The sequence below is a fragment of the Hippocampus zosterae genome, chromosome 18 (assembly GCF_025434085.1).
Source record: "Hippocampus zosterae strain Florida chromosome 18, ASM2543408v3, whole genome shotgun sequence".
Taxonomy (NCBI): Eukaryota; Metazoa; Chordata; class Actinopteri; order Syngnathiformes; family Syngnathidae; genus Hippocampus; species Hippocampus zosterae.
In genome coordinates, this window is record NC_067468.1 from 10,125,698 (window position 1) to 10,141,655 (window position 15,958).

Genomic DNA, 15,958 nt, shown 5'->3' on the forward strand with positions numbered 1-15,958 from the left:
ACGGATATAGAGTATCGATTTTTGATCAAACATGAAGTTTACCAAAATTTATAACGGATGTAGAACCACCTTTTTTGTGCACTACTGTAGTTGGAAATGAGGGAACAAAATGAGTGTTCTTCCTCGTCATGGCATGAGTGTTACACAGCGCCACCTTGTGAAAGCGAGGGGAACTGCTTTGATCACATGACCAGTCATTATGTACAGGAAACCTTTTTATTCTCTTTTCGGATTGTCCCTTTTTTTTGTTAGTGTCTCTAGACCATACATCATGGCTGGCCTCACAACTGTTCTGTAAACTTTTCCCTTCACCTTAGCTGACACTTTTCTATCACAAATCACTCCTGACCCTTTTCTCAAGCTGTTCCATTCACTTTCATTTCAACAAATTCTTGTTTTTCTTCAACTTGTGACACCGACTTTGATGTGCAAGATGTGCGGTTGTGAGTGTGTGTGCGCGGCAATCAGTGTTAGTCTGATAACAGGGGCAAACGCCGCCTTCAGGTCTCCTGTACAACACATAAAAACACATTAGCGCACACTTCTGGCATTGTCATCACACCATGTTTATTGTGCCTTAGGTGCAGAAACAGGATGTAATCCATATGAACGTTACATACAAAAGGAACAACAAAGTCAAATTGATGTGGCAGCGTTTTTGTGCAAATGTCTTAACACCTTCAAACAACTTTCAAAAACAGCAAGTGGGGCAGTTGTTTCATCTCCATGACGACGGTCTCAACTCCCGCCAAAAAAGAGAAAACCCCCCCCACACCCAATCAGCGATTATGAAGTCGCTTTGGCCTGTGCTTGTTTCCATGGCGACAACAAGTCAGGCGTCAGGGTGCCGAGAGACAAGTGAGTGTGGGCTGTTCGTGGCGGTCATCTCGGGCGGGCGGACGCATCTGGCGCGGTGCCGCCAACAGCTTCACTTGTCTGTCAAAGACAACAAAGCTGCCATGAAGGAGGCTTTCAAAACATCACTTGGCCACAGCCCACGTCTTCAGGGCAGGAATGCAAACTCTCAGCAGGCAATCTGGTCCATTTTTTTACTACTAACTGTATTGGAGTACATTTTAAAAGTAAGCCTCCCAACCCCGTTAATGGTGATAGGAAGGTTTGCTTGCACATGTCCCCCAAAGCTAAACTCAAATTTTTAGTAATTTTGCATCGTCCATCTGTCCAGCCTAAGCGATTTCAGTTTAGTAGCAACTGGAGAAAATTTCAAATTGGCCTTTGTGGAAAGCCTGGAAACACTTCAAATCAAAATGGCAGACTCCCCAAGTCTTCTCAGGCATTTTTTTGTCCTCGGGCATACTGTGATCGACAGGCCTATCAAATTTCAGTTTTCTGAGTAAAAAAGGCTTTTGGGGCCTGAATTTTCAGAAAGATTCCTGGGAACAATTGCACATGTGGACATGTGCCACACGAATGCCTCTGCTTTAATTTCCGTCATATTAGGATACAGGAAGCGCCTGGTCTCCGCCCGCCGATTAAGAACCCATCTGCCGGCGCTCCTTCTCGGCATTCAGCCTGACGTTTCTGCAAACCAATCTTCATTTTTCACAAGCTGACCTCATTCAAACTTCCATCAACCTTCCACTGTCGTCAAAGCGGCTTTGCTCTGACCAATGATTCAGATGATTCATATAAGATAAAGTCTTTACAGCGAGCTGGCAAATTTGAAATAGGATTGGGAGGGGTACATTGTTGGGAGGGTGGGTTCATAATACAGATAATTCCCCTTTTAACAACATGGAGACGTGCGACTATTAGTCCTAAGTGGCTAATATACAGAATCTACAAATTAGTTTTTACAGCTAAATCTGGCTTTTGCGATTTTGAATCCGGTGCGTTTTGTCGTTGGGAAATTACAGTACATGCAGCAACCAATCATAGTGGGTAGTATTTAGAGTTTGGTTGCCCCCCCAACGAGTTGTTCCGATGTCTGCATGTTTTTGTGTGTGTGTGTGTGTGTACACCCACCCGAGTCTCCCTGCATGCTTTTCGTTGGGGTGCCGTTGCCCTGAGTGGAAGTTTCATAGGTTGCCTAAAAGACAAGAACGGCATCTCAGAATTCAGGAATTGAAAAGGATGTGCAACAGATCAAACATGGATGGGGGAAAAAAAAAAGAAGAAAGCACGCAAATGCAGTTTGTTACCTTACGGATCCTGTGCCGGACAAGGGCGGCGACGATGACTGTGGCGAGGCCGAGTGCGATGAAGCCGTACTGCATCACTTCCATGATGGCGGGCAGGACCACCAGGTTGGTGTGGAAAGTGTCCAAGATGGGCCCGTCGATGAAACCGCTCTGAGGACAGCAAGCGGGGCGCACGTCAACTCGCGCTCACCGTGAAAAACAACAGAACACGGCGTCAACTTGGCCTGTGTTGGGAAGCCCTCACTCGATGCAGTGGGGAGGCCATTTTTTCAAATCCGCCTATCAGTGGTGTGAGCTTATGTTTTGTTTTAGTTTTTTTCAGTGGAGATTTCTAAAGTTGAGCCACAAGTGAGCGATTCCCAACACAGCCCTACTCGGATGAAAGGTGCGAACAGGAAGGAAGGCGGCAAGCACTTCCTGCGGTCTCTTGTCCCACCTCCTCAAACCAAATCATGGGCATGATGGTCTCTGGGATCTTTCCAGTCTCGCTGCAAGAAGAGGAGAAAGAGCAAGAAGAAGCAGATCAAAAGAAGGGTGTCGATAGGCGGCAAGGTCGCAAACAGGAAGTCTCTTTGATGGTGGCGGCAAACAAAAGGCGGACAAAAGAGCTTAGGGAGCGGTCGTACGTAATTCCTGACACCCGCTTGATGTAAAGGTTGAGCTGCAAGCGGATGGACACGTTGAGAGGGACGCCCGTTTGCTGCAAAGACAAAAGCACAGCAGCAAAAATACGTTAACGAGACACGCGGGACACGCAAAAGCGCCGTCAAATAGCTTCGTGTCAGGCGATGACCGCTCCCTGGCCCGCGGTACAGTACAATCGTGAGAGAGGAAGACCGACAGTTGCGTGTGATTGTTACTTCCTGTTTTGCAGGCTAGTTTTTTTTTTGTTGTTCTTCTTATTGCTCTTTTCCTGTTCGCGTTCACACATGTTTCACTCGTCAACGCCATTGGAGAAAGCTGTTCGACACGCCGGCTCGCGCTAACAAGTTAGCATTGACGCTAGAGCCGGGAGACCGATCCATTGCCGCCATTCCTTCAACTTTATTGCTCGGCTCCAAAAATTGTCCATTTTCAAGACTTTATGGGCGTGGCCAAAATGGCATCCAGTATGAGAGGACCGTCTGCCACTATAGAAAGAACTAAATGCCGTTGTTGACACGCGCCGCATCTCATGATCAGAGATCGCACGCGCGTTTCCAACTTTGGACACGACGCCAGCGCCATGACCCGAAAACTGCAACAATCGACACATTGACATCCCGATCGCTCAAGCGTACGCCGCAATATTCGTAAATCCTGGCCACTTGAACGCCTAAGCTGCTAATTTCCAGCTTCGAGCACGCGCACAAACGATTTCTTCCACACTTGCTAGAAGTTCGATTAAGGACACATTTCTCATATCCTCCTCCTCCTTCATGACGACAAGAATCTCTTAATCATCAACCTGTCATTGAAGTCATTTCAATCTGAATGTGGTTGTAAACGCATTAGCCAATTAGCTTATCTGCAATATACTTTTATCAACAATCAATATGTGTGTACGTGTGTGCGTTTGTCCAACATGCCACAAAGAAGATTACAAGTGTGACAGAGACGGTCTTAATGTAATACGGCTTGTTTTATTGTTGCGTTCTCGTTGACATGTACAACAAGGTGCTTGTGATGTGATGGTTTAAAAAAAGAAGAAACAAAAAAAAGGTGACCCTGACACTAAACACAAAGTCTGCATGACGACGCACAACTTGGGACAATTTATCTCCTGACATTTATTCACCCACAGCCATAAAGTGCTCCATTTTATCTGGCCAAAGATAACATTTCACTGCCGCACCGAAGGTGTTCACGCCTCTACTCACAGGGTGGATGTCTATGAAGAGTCCGTGCTGGTCCTCGTTGGGATGGAGCCCGTGCACAAAGTTCAGCAGGACGGGATCGGCGTTGAAGAAGTGAGGATGCGAAATGAAGACGGGAGAATCTGATCAAGATTGAGGAGAAGAAAGCATCAAGTACGTTGTTTGTTGACCGCACCGCAAAGTCTCATCCTGGGGATACATTCTTGGGACTTATGTGGGATATACAGTATATATTTAAAAAAAAAAAAATCAGTTTTTATCCTTAATGCATTTCAGATTGGCTCTCGAAAATTGTGATCCAGATGAAGAAAAATGATCGCAGTGGAGGCTCATCCGTTAACTCAAAACAATGACATCCACACGTGGCGGTGGGCATGACTGACTATGGCGGCAGCTGCTGACGTTGAGCAGACCCGACTGGCGGCAGGGGCAGAATCCCTCATTCGGTGCGTAGTCACTGCCATTGGCGAAGAGCGTCTTGGGCGCCACGTAGCGGTACAAGGGGATGCCCTTCAAGCTGCCCGGCCGCTGGTACACCAGCTCCATTGACCTGGGAGCAAGAAAAAAATAAAATAAAAAGATGAAGATGATGATGAAGGCTGCGCTATGGCGATAACTGGCAAAGGGTTGGGAACCTGCAGGCATCGGGACTGTAGAAGGGCAGCGTGGAGCGTTTGGTCATGAAGGGCGGCCACATCTGACCCGCCGTGCCGTTGATCATGTTGCACTGAGGCGTACGCCAGTAGTTCAGCTGACAACAAACAGTGGTGCGGATACAGAGAGGATGTCATCATGTCACGCGGCCACGTAAACCCACATGTCCGTCATACGCGTCAACTACAGCACCGATTGTGTTGAACGGAGGCAGAACCTGCAGTTCAACTGACTAACAATCAGGCGATCACGATAAAAAGCCCTTGACGCCGTCTCTCTGGCCGGTTCTGTTAGCACGGCTCTTTGCTTCCGTCTCCATTTTAGTTGGAACAGCTACGCATTAGCAAACACAAGCGTTTGCGAGAAAAAGAAACCAACACCGAGTCATTGTGTGCACAAATGTATTTACGCGTGCGTCGTACGACCCGATACTTTAACTCATTCAGTACCAGCCAATTTTAGACCAAGTCTGAAAAGACGTTTAAAAACGTCTTTGGGAGTGAATGAGTGAAGTGACTGACCCACTCAGTGCTGAAGGTTAAAAAAAAAATAAAAAAGCATATCAACGTGGTTCCCATTTATCAGCAGCAACTTGAAAGCTTCATGCTAACCACGCTGCTGCAGCCAACAAGCTAGCTTTGGGTGAACGCATTTGATTTTCAGATCACAGGGCCCTCAAGGCTCCCTCTTGTGGTAGTCACAGGAAAGACAGGAGCATTCGTCGCATAATACAGTGCATCCCAAAATGGAGTTACCAACTTCAGAAAAACATGCTGGAAATGATTAACTTTCATTTGGGACACAAAGATAGACATTTTGGCACTACATTGATTACTTTATACCGTAGAGTGAACAACTTTTTTTTAACTATTCCCTTTTGAATGATAACAACCATCAATCATTGAAATGCTCATAATTGGTACACAGAAAGTTCCGATGTGCGTTTTTCACATCGCGTCATCGTTGTCATTTTGTGTTGCAGGCGCTGGCACAAGGTAAACGTTGGTTACCTCCCTGAGGCCGTTCCACGAGTCCACCTTGTGCACGTTGCGGATATCATCCTGACCCGTGAAGATGGTGAACAGGCCCGAGTCCGAGTTGTTGAACTGCACAACGATCCCACGTCATTCGTGCTTGCGGGGGTTATCCAGGCGGCGGCGGGGAGGAGGGGGGGGGGGACCTCACCTCGCTGAAGAGTCCGAACTTCCCGGAGGAGGGGAGCATCCCAGGCAGGTACTTGTTGAGGAAGTCCACCAAGCCGCTGTCGTAGCCCCACATGAGCTCACCCACCGTTTTTGTGAGGAAGGCCCCCTCTTTGAATGCCTTGAAGGTGGCGCTCATCATCAGACGCACGGTGAACGGAAGGTTCTCCATCATCACCGCCGCGCCCTGAGGGACGCCCGCGCCGCACGTCACTCAAACAGTCTCCGAGTGAGTCGGAAGACATGGCCAAAGAAGAAGTCATACTCTATAACCATTCGTTCACTAAAACCGACCAGAATCCTCCTTTTTCAAATGATTGACTCCTTTCTGACTTACCGATCAGTTGTCATAGTTTTGTTTCAAGCACTCATCAGTCAAAAGCTTGACGTCCACTCTCTCGACAATTTTTTTTAGACATTCTGGGGAGTTGCCAACAAGTGCCAAAGTGTTACTCACCAGTACCAGCATGTTGGGGATGGTGACCACATCGGACTCGTTTCCGGCCGACATGCTGGGCTCGAAGAAGTAGGTTCGGTACTCTCGGTAGGTTACCGTGTTGTTGGCGTGGAATGTGACGTTTTCCTTTTGGATGCGCTTCCTGCGCGAGCCCGGACGACACGGTCAAGATCACTGCGCACGCCGTCATGACGTCATTGCCCGACATTGGAATTGAGGAAATCTTCATAATTAAACCAAAATAAGCCTCGCACGAGGCCTTTCGCTGGCCTCATGTGAACAGCCATGAATGTGCCATTCTTGCGATTATTTTGCTTCCAAAAGCCATTTCTAAACGTTATTTAGCCGCTTTACAGAATGAAACCACTCTTCAGATGTTAGAGATGTTAAAAAAAAGCAAAAATGTGCATTTTTTCTCCATGATAAAAGAAGAAAGTTTATTCTTTCCTGTGTGCATGTCTGCAAGGTTTAAAGGTGCGCGTGGAGACGAACTCTGACCTGTACACGTAAGGGCCTCGCTGCTCCAGCATGGGCTTCTCGCCGCTCAGGACTTCCTTGGGGTTGAGGACGTTGAAGAAGTAGACCGACATGTAGAACGGCACCGGGACGTCCTTCCACATACGGTACGACATCTCGTTCTTCGGGTCAATCACAGTGTTCTGCGCTCACGACACACTTCACGTTTATTTGGACTGATATATTAACGACAACAAAAACAGGTCGTAAGAGTTGCATTTAAGAGCTCATTGAGACATTTCCCAAAAGGTTTTCTTGACAATAACCAGAACACTTTACAAGTTCCTCCATGAAAACAATGGAGCTTTTAGGCATTCCATGTTTTATTTTGTCAGTTACTTGATTCACTTTTCTTGGCATCAGACATTAAAATGAACAATAAATTGGAGAAATGTTGGGCTCTGGATTTGATTTCACGGCAACATGTACTAAGAATGTTTTGACCTCGTTGATCTTTTTACATGAAGTGGCATAACTGATAACACTTCGAATAGGAAAACGATGTTTGAATATGAAACGTTGATTTCAAAATCAACATTATAAAAAGGAATGGCATTGATAGCTATTTTTTTTAAATCGTATAGATTTTCAATGTTTAAGTCATTATTCATCCACATGGGAAGATTTCAAGCAAAATGTGACGTTTTCAAGCAAATGACTAATTTTTTGAGAGACCACCGACTGAAAAATATACCTTGAAAAGGGAATAAAGTTGTGTTGGAAAATATATTTTTGAAAAGGACAAATCGTGGACTTGATTGATTTGTTGCGTTCACGTGTCGTCGGTCGGCCGGACTTTGTCACCTGTGCGGCGTTCAGCGTGCATGGGGAACGCGGGTCTCACCTTAACAATTTGCTCATCGATAATGAGCGGACCCACGATGGCCAGGACGGTCCCGAATACCAACGCGAAGATCCCCGCGACCATGAAGCCCAGCGCCACTTTGCTTTTATTCACTCTCATCGCCGCCGTTTTCCCTTTTGCCACTTTTCCGCTTCTTGTTGTTTTGCAGGATTGCTAACTGTTACCCTGCTAGCTGGTGACGGCCACACGGGCCGGCTGAAGACGCGTGCGCGATTGTGATTGTGAGCGCCCAGCTGGTGTCCAAATTGCCTCACCTTCCAGCTGATAGTGGTCGGACGGACGAGTTTGAGGTACTCGTCCGTCTGCCATCTCATTTATAGCCCCTGTAATCGCACCGTTTAGTTTGCCGCTCCTGCTCCACCTCCCCGCGAGGCATTTTGGGAAATGTAGTTCACCCCCACTGCGCTCGCGTATCTCCGACGAAAATCAAACTGAAACCGCAACGCTGATAAAAGGCAAGAGCCACTTGGAGAGCACTCCAAATATGAGCTGGGAGTAAGGCTGACTAGGGAGAATTCACCTACAGAAATTACTTATAATGTTGTATTTATTCATTCAAATGTAAATATAAGTTTTATATGAAATGTTAAAATGACATTTTTTTAGGACAACAGTGTAAAATTACACCACTTTACCACATTTTAAACATGTATAATTGATCAAACGGTTTTCAGTGTAGTATTTATACTATTTTCGCAATATTGTACCATTCAAGTCATCTAAAAGTACATACATTAGAAGTTGGTTGAAATGCAACATTTGAAAAATAAAACACAGCCTCCGACCCCCTCGCCCTCCCCCGCTTTTGAAAGTGGTTCGTTCCACTTCATCCTTCGAACCGACACCAGTTCTCGCATTTACCCATGTAAATGTCCCCAAAATCAGTGAAAGTCACATTTTTTGTGTTTTGTTTAGGCTTAAAGTGTCCTTGGGTGTCTTGAAAGGCGCTTATAAATAAAATGTATTATTATTATTATTACTCCCAATAGTGGGCTTTTGTATTCCAGAAAAGTACCTTCAGTTTGTGTATTTTTGAGGTGCCCCCCTAACTTCAAAATCCTACAACCGCCCTTGTTTTGGAGGGCTTCTCTCTCTCTCTCTCTCTCTCTCTCTCTCACACACACACACACACAAACACGCTTGCACGGATACCTTAATGATCTGGTCCTTCATGACGCCCTGACCCACAAAGATGAGGATGAATCCGGACAGCGCCGTGAGAACTCCGGCCACCATGAATCCCAAGGCCACCTTGGACTTGTCCACGCCCATGTTGGAACGGCAGCGATGGAGATGTGGAGATGACAGATGGCTGCAGAGCTTCTCTTCAGAGGACTGAGGCGCCCGCGAGGCCGTCGCGCCGTCTGCTTTATAGGAAGGACCCCATGGATGGCAAGCAGCAGGCCTCGCCCCAGACATCCTGCGAGGAGGAGCCACCTCCAAACTTGCCAGGAAGATTCTCTCCTCCAGAGAGCAAAACTTTTGATCACACCCCTTTTGCTCGTTCGTAATTCATCAAGCAGACGGTCCGATTGGTGGCATTGCTGATTCATCAACAGCCAGCGGAGAAACATTTCAAGTTGAAAAATGAAAGATCACATTCTACTTTTAGCACCTCAAATGATTGAAATCAAATCGATGGTTGTGTTGCAATGGTTGCCTTTTTGACTGTGGTGCCCATTTTTTTTCCCAGTGATGTCAGTAAGACCCTCCTCCAAGACGACCCCTCTTCCACGCTTCCAGCAGTTTGTCTTGCTTTTTCTTTGAAGTGGATCGCGGTCAGCCTCCTCCCAGGTGAAGCGCTTGCAGATGATGGTGGAGCAATTCGTGTTTCGTGCATCAGGTATCAATTACGTTGCGTTTGATGCGCGAGCGCATTCTGAGCAGAAAACTCATTTGTTGACTTGTAAACAGACGGTCAGCGGATTGCCTTCACAACAAGAAAAAATAAATGCAACGTTGTGAATGTTGTGCGTGTCCTTGCGTGCGCATGCCTTCCGGATGTGGTGAAATGTGGTGCGGTCATCAATGTGCCCCACAAGACCAGAAAAAGAAATCCTCTTCCCTTTTTTTATTTCCATTTTGTGGAACTTTGCTGATTGGAAAGAAGGAAGTCACATTGAAGTCAGATGACAATCTCCAAATGCAACGAAAGCTTTCTTCTTGGAATTTGTGGAGATATGTTGCGATACCATGAGCATACCTTTCATGTGCCTCACAGGAGCGGTCAAGTTGACAAAGAAGGAATTTTCGCTCCAAAGAGCCCACGCATGCAGATCAAAACAAATTTGCTCGTAGCTTGTGGCGCCTTCCAGTTCTCTCAAGGTGAGAGCATATGGCGAAAATTAAAAAAAAAAAATCCTTCTTGCAAACGGATGTGGCCACTTATATTGAAAAACAAAACACCACGGACTTCAGGAAGGACATGTTTTGCTTTCTTTACAATAGGATGCTTCCTGATCGGCTACTTTCTCTTCACCAAGTCATCAGCCCCAAACACAATTCAAATTGTCAGCCTGATCCGTTTGGGATAGCGATACACCGATTATATACTATTAGTGACGTCTGAGGGCAAATTCTTGGACATTCTCGCATTTTTGGGGGGAAGCAGGCCTTAGAATTTAAACAAATAAGTGAAAGGTAAAAACCTCAGTTACATTGAATTGTTGGAAAACTTGATTTATGTTGCTATAATAAATTGCACGGTGGCATTGTCGCCATGACAAGTCAACATAATTCCATGCCATGACATAATAATGCGTGATATTATGTTGGACTTTTGACAATTGTTGATCCTGTCACTACTGCAGGAACTCCAACCCAGAATGGAAGCGGCTGGCCGGCCACTGTCCCCTCGGTGAGGAATGCGACTCTGGAGATGCGAGTCGGACGAGAGTCGGCCCTAAAAGAATGTGAAGCGAGAAAAAAAGACATTTGAACCGATCCTGCAGGTGTGTTTCTCGATGACGGGACCAAATTGTATCAGTTTGAAAAGTGCAGTTGTTTGTTTGCCTTCAAACTACATCTTATAAGGCAAGTGATCGCTTGCACAGTGATGGTGAGCATCCCGGCCGGCTCCTAATCATCGTCTTTGATGTTTTATGGCGGAGTCTTTTGACAAAGTCTGCGGCGGGTGACGGAAGCACCTTTCTCGGACGCTCCACAAGGAGCCAAGCTGTGACGGTGTCAGCCCGATTGGCGGTCACATGCTTTCGGCCGGCAAATGCAAATGCAAATGCACAAAAGGGCCGAGTGTGCGCCAAAACCTCAGCATCTTTCTCCACGGATGCGGCGCATTTGTCAATGAAGGGCTCCTATTTTGGACACTGCGCACATGACGCTCTCCCCACTCACTCATCTGACGCCGCCGGCAGGAAGGCCAGTGCGGATGCTCCCAGCCTTCTTTTGTTCCTTCCTTGCTTCCTTCCTTGCTTCCTTCCTTTTCACCCTCAAGAAAGAAAAGCAAATTCCAGGAGCCACGAGACTCTCCACGACGAACGGGAACCTGATTTTGGTGAGATGGTGTTCTCCAACCTGGCTCTCTGCCATACTCCTCCCTCCGCCATTACATTTCTGGTGCCAGGTGCAAGCGTGTAAACAGAAGAGCGAGGAGCAAGGAGGGAGGAAATTGTCGTTAGCCAAATGAGATGGGCCCTTTGACATTCACACAACAGAGCAGGTGATCCAAGATCCGCGTCCAAAGTGTGTGACGCACAGCAAATGGCTCCCGCGGGCAAGTTCCACCGCCAATAACAGAAAGATGCTTCCTTCGTCCAACGCAAACCGTCGAAAACCAACAGAGCGCCATTGTGGCAGCTCGCGTGAGATGTGCCGTAAAATATGGTGCTCTTTCAGAAATCAGCGGAAACAGAGGAAGGCTCAGTGGAGTCAGGCCCGGCCGAGGTGTGGATGGATCTCATGCACCTCGAATGAACGCAATGGAAAGAGGCGAGGAATAGCCGTGAAACCAGAAGACATGGCGGATGTCTCGAGCAGCCTTTCAAACGTACGCACCTTCACCATGCCTGGCTATTATATTTTCCACTTTTTCTTCCATTCAAACCTACTTGGTGTTAAAAATCGTTTGCACCTCAAATGATTATTTGAGCTTGCAGTGCAGTCTTCCAGCCAGCAGGGGGAAGAGGGAGCCCTATCCAGTGTTAATTAGCAAATAAGGTTATTTAAGGAGGTGGCGCACAGGTGTAATTCTCGATCGCTAACGAGCCGCCGTCGCCATGTTGCTGCCTTTTGCTGCGCTTCTCTGCTGGGCCACCCTTCCGCATGCGGGTAAATTTCGCAGATGTCAATTTATTGAGCTTTTTTTTCTCCTCCAAATGGCCTTTTGATGACGCCATCTTTTGTTTCAGGCCGTTGCGTGCCGTTGCCGCTCCAGGACGAAGGTACTCTTGGCATGTTAGCATGTGAGTGCTAGTCGGCGATTTTGGCTAATGGCGTGTCAATCATCCCACGCAGATTTGCTCGCCGATGCAGTCGAGTACACCGAGAAAAACCCGGAGACACTCGTAGGCCAGTGCACGCTTCTGCCTTTTCTTCTTCCTCTTTCAATTATTATTAACAATTTCTACTGTGGAATGCAGGAAATCACTCCATGTCATTTATATACTCAGTCACCCATTTTTGCAAGCGTGTGTGTGCTAATGTTTGCTTATAAGCGGACCCCAAAACGAACTCTTTAACTCGCTCAGCACCCACCACCTCCAAAGTTAATAAAGTGAAAAAACGTAGACACTTTCTATTAGCAAGACAAAAGCAGAGTGACTGTATGTAGTGGCATTGTTAAATTATGGGACACTAAAAAAAAGTAACATTACGGGAGGGGGGTTGTTTAGATTACAAATCGGTTGAGTAAAAATTTTTTTGCAGTGTTACAATTTTAATGTTAGAGGGCTGTGAGTGGTATCTCAAGCTAGTGGGAATTGCTGTCAATGGCTACAAAGTTTTTTGTAATGTCAATATGTCCCTTAGCTTAAAGCTTGGAAAAACGGTGACAAGTTAACGGCATACAAAACATTTATGCCATCTCATATGGATGTTACATTGCATTGGATACAACTTTATTGTCAAATGTGCAACATACAGCACAGATTAAATTTCTTCACTCTCAACATAAAACATGGTAGCAAAGTTAAAATTTTGGATAACTGAATTTCAAGTATGTTGTGATGATCAAAAGAGGAAAAACTGCTGTTGTGCAAATGTTTGGACAGGCTTGGTGGATGAAGATGTGATGGAAGGTGACATGCTCGTTTCAGTGAGTGTTTGCTAGACTTGTTTGTTTGAAACCAAAGTGTCATGAAGACCAACTGACAGTTACCTGCGTTCTCCCTTGCAGTATGACCGTAATGCAGTGGACAGACGGTGGCCTTCCACACGCATCCCATACACCATCGATTACACCCTGAGTGAGAGTGCACGCATGCATGAGCATCTCCAACTTTGAGCCACAAGCTAAATGCTAACTTTGCGGCCATCCGACAGGCTACCGCTCCGACGACATCAAGACTGCCCTGAACATGATCTCGCGCCACACCTGCTTGATCTTTCGACAGCGCACTAACGAGCCTGACTACATCTTCTTCAAAGCCGCCGTTGGGTGCGCCGAGCGTCTCTCGTGTTTGAAAATCTATTCGAGATGTTGTAAGCTGCCATACGCGTTCAGGGGATTGGGGGGGCAGTTCATAAAATCTAAGCCAAAAACGGTGAGCCAGATCAGGGAAACAAATGGCAAGATGTAAGTGGGTAAAGGGGTGATATACTGCCCTTTTCATTTATTTATTTTTTGTAGAGGAAGTGGCAGTGACTCGATAAATATTGCTCTAGTGTATTCCGCTCATATTAAGTTAGCTGTCTGAAATTAATGGAGCCGTAACAAATTGAAGAATGATACAGAATAATGATACATTATTAACATTAACAATTAACATGTTACCAAGGTGAAAAAAAGTCTAACCAGCATCAAAGACAGACTGCAATAAAATCCAAATATTGACATGCATTAAAAAAAATGCATAAATGTCTTGATGGTTGTTTGGCGCGCATGGTTTATTCGAAGTGGTTGCTGTGATGCTGCAGGTGCGCCTCGTACGTGGGCTTTATGGGCGGCCAGCAGGAACTGCACGTGGGCATAACTTGCACTGTGGGCAACATCGTCCACGAGGTCCTCCACGCTCTGGGCTTCTACCACGAGCACACCAGGATGGACCGGGACAAATACATCACCATCGTGCCTGATAACATCATGCGAGGTCGGAAAAAAAATTCATGCTCTGAACTTTCTTTGCATTTGATTGAATAGCCCCTTGCGCGGCCGTCAAGCGACTCCAGCCTCTGTTTTTATTTTCAAGGACATCGGAGAAACTTCTTTATACAAAGGGGACAAACTTTCCAGCTCCCGTATGACCTGCCCTCCATCATGCACTACGGCAGGTAACACGCGCACGTGCGCTCAAGTTGACATTCCGGTGATTGAGCTGATTGTATGCTGGCGGTGGGCGCAGCACTTTCTTCTCAAGTAACGGGGAGCCCACCATCGTGGCCAAGGTGCAGAACAGCAACATGGGCCAGCGCTTTACCATGACGGCCACCGACATCCAGAGGGTTCGTCTCCACTACAAATGCGGTGAGTTTCTTCTCTGACACGGTTAGCCGCTAACGTTCCAGGTTGCAATTGACTTGTCCGCTGTATTTATCAGACCAAGTGCGCAAGGTGGCGAAACTGTACTGGTGGGAACCTGAAGTCACGCCTGAGCCAGTCTACAATGTGCACATATTTGACATCAAAGGCCTCCCCCACAATGCCACACAATCGCCGCTGGGGGGTGCCAGAAACGATAGCTCAACAGACTCTGGTGTTTAAATAAAATGCGCGATTTGTCATCACTTTAATGGTGCCTTTGCTTCATTTCCAGAAATATAAGTCGTGCGCTTAAAAATCGAACAATTAAAGTACAGTATGAGGAATTGTAGGGTTGACAGGGTTAGGATTGCTCGGCTCCCGTCCAGGTGAGGTGAATTTCACCGTTTTGGACATTTGAATGTCATTGGCGGCCTGGTAGTCCAGTGGTTAGCACGTCGGGTTCACAGTGCAGAGGTACCGGGTTCGATTCCAGCTCCGGCCTCCCTGTGTGGAGTTTGCATGTTCTCCCCGGGCCTGCGTGGGTTTTCTCCGGGTACTCCGGTTTCCTCTCACATTCCAAAAACGTGCGTGGCCGGCTGATTGAACACTCTAAATTGCCCCTAGGTGTGAGTGTGAGCGTGGATGGTTGTTCGTCTCTGTGTGCCCTGCGATTGGCTGGCAACCAATTCAGGGTGTCCCCCGGCTACTGCCTGGAGACAGCTGGGATAGGCTCCAGCACCCCCCGCGACCCTAGTGAGGATCAAGCGGTTCGAAAGATGAATGAATGTCATAATATTGCCACTTTATGAAAGAGCAGTAACACGTTTGGAGTAAGGCTGACTAAAGCGTCACATCTGAAAAAATAAATGTTGAGCCATAGTAAGAAAGTCAGAATGGATTGGTTTTAGGTTATTTTTGACAGAGGTCTGAAGGTGCATGTTTCTTCAAATCTGTCACTTAATAGTTTTGTTGGCACAACCTGGAAAAATTGCATTGATTTGGGGTGTGTGTGTGGGGTGGGGGGGGATTACTACCTCACGGAATAAATTAAAACCATCCCATCCAACAACAAATCCAATTTAAAATTCTTCTCACCTTCAAGGCCCTTCACAGCTTTGCTCCCTTCTACATCTCTGATCTCCATCATCATTACAACCCCACTTGGAATCTTGGATCTGCCCATGCCAATCTCCTCACCCCTCCTATCCGAACTAAGTGCCGGACATGGGGAGACAGACCCTTTTCTATGACCGCACCCTCCCTCTGGAATTCTCTCCCTCATCACTTCAGACATTCCCCTCTTAAACCTGCACTAAAAACCCCCCATGTTCAAATATGCTTTTACTCTAATACTGTACATATGTAACAATCTCTCATTTTTTTGTACATACTGTTGCACCCGTATATTTTTTTCTTTTAAATGTCATTACTGTATATGGCTTCATCCGTTTTATTTTATGTAAAGTGCCTTTGAGTGTTTTTAAAGTGCTATACATATAAAATATATATTTTATTTTAAGGTGCCACTTTTAGTATTAAAAAATACATACTGTATTGTCCTGAGGCATGTGGATGTCATTTAATACATCCGGGTTGAAGCCATTAATTA

The 15,958-nt window shown here is 46.4% G+C and overlaps 2 protein-coding genes across 7 annotated transcripts; one reads left to right on the top strand and one right to left on the bottom strand.

Annotated features, from left to right (window-relative positions):
• Window positions 1–550: 550 nt before the first annotated feature.
• Window positions 551–9,091, bottom strand: scarb1 (scavenger receptor class B, member 1). Of its 2 annotated transcripts, none has more exons than XM_052050704.1 (13): window positions 8,865–9,091; window positions 6,830–6,990; window positions 6,332–6,473; window positions 5,858–6,061; window positions 5,683–5,778; window positions 4,654–4,769; window positions 4,402–4,568; window positions 4,022–4,140; window positions 2,789–2,862; window positions 2,599–2,650; window positions 2,163–2,312; window positions 1,987–2,050; window positions 551–936 (listed from the first exon to the last, which is right to left on the bottom strand). In XM_052050704.1, the coding sequence occupies exons 1-13, from the start codon at window positions 8,982–8,984 to the stop codon at window positions 929–931; spliced, it is 1,473 nt and encodes a 490-aa protein (XP_051906664.1). In that variant the 5' UTR covers window positions 8,985–9,091; the 3' UTR covers window positions 551–928. The 2 variants fall into 2 exon arrangements, with proteins under 2 accessions (XP_051906664.1, XP_051906665.1); XM_052050705.1 differs by lacking the exon at window positions 8,865–9,091 and adding an exon at window positions 7,692–8,021.
• A 136-nt stretch (window positions 9,092–9,227) lies between these two features.
• Window positions 9,228–14,618, top strand: LOC127591055 (blastula protease 10). 5 transcript variants are annotated; one of them, XM_052050853.1, is made up of 14 exons: window positions 9,228–9,555; window positions 9,934–10,037; window positions 10,523–11,226; window positions 11,568–11,718; window positions 11,821–11,999; window positions 12,080–12,112; window positions 12,186–12,239; window positions 12,941–12,984; window positions 13,066–13,135; window positions 13,212–13,326; window positions 13,806–13,978; window positions 14,078–14,159; window positions 14,231–14,352; window positions 14,426–14,618. In XM_052050853.1, the coding sequence occupies exons 5-14, from the start codon at window positions 11,948–11,950 to the stop codon at window positions 14,587–14,589; spliced, it is 909 nt and encodes a 302-aa protein (XP_051906813.1). In that variant the 5' UTR covers window positions 9,228–9,555; window positions 9,934–10,037; window positions 10,523–11,226; window positions 11,568–11,718; window positions 11,821–11,947; the 3' UTR covers window positions 14,590–14,618. The 5 variants fall into 5 exon arrangements, with proteins under 5 accessions (XP_051906813.1, XP_051906812.1, XP_051906815.1 ...); XM_052050852.1 differs by having other exon boundaries at window positions 10,523–10,663; XM_052050855.1 differs by lacking the exon at window positions 12,186–12,239 and having other exon boundaries at window positions 10,523–11,718; window positions 12,080–12,133.
• Window positions 14,619–15,958: the final 1,340 nt, after the last annotated feature.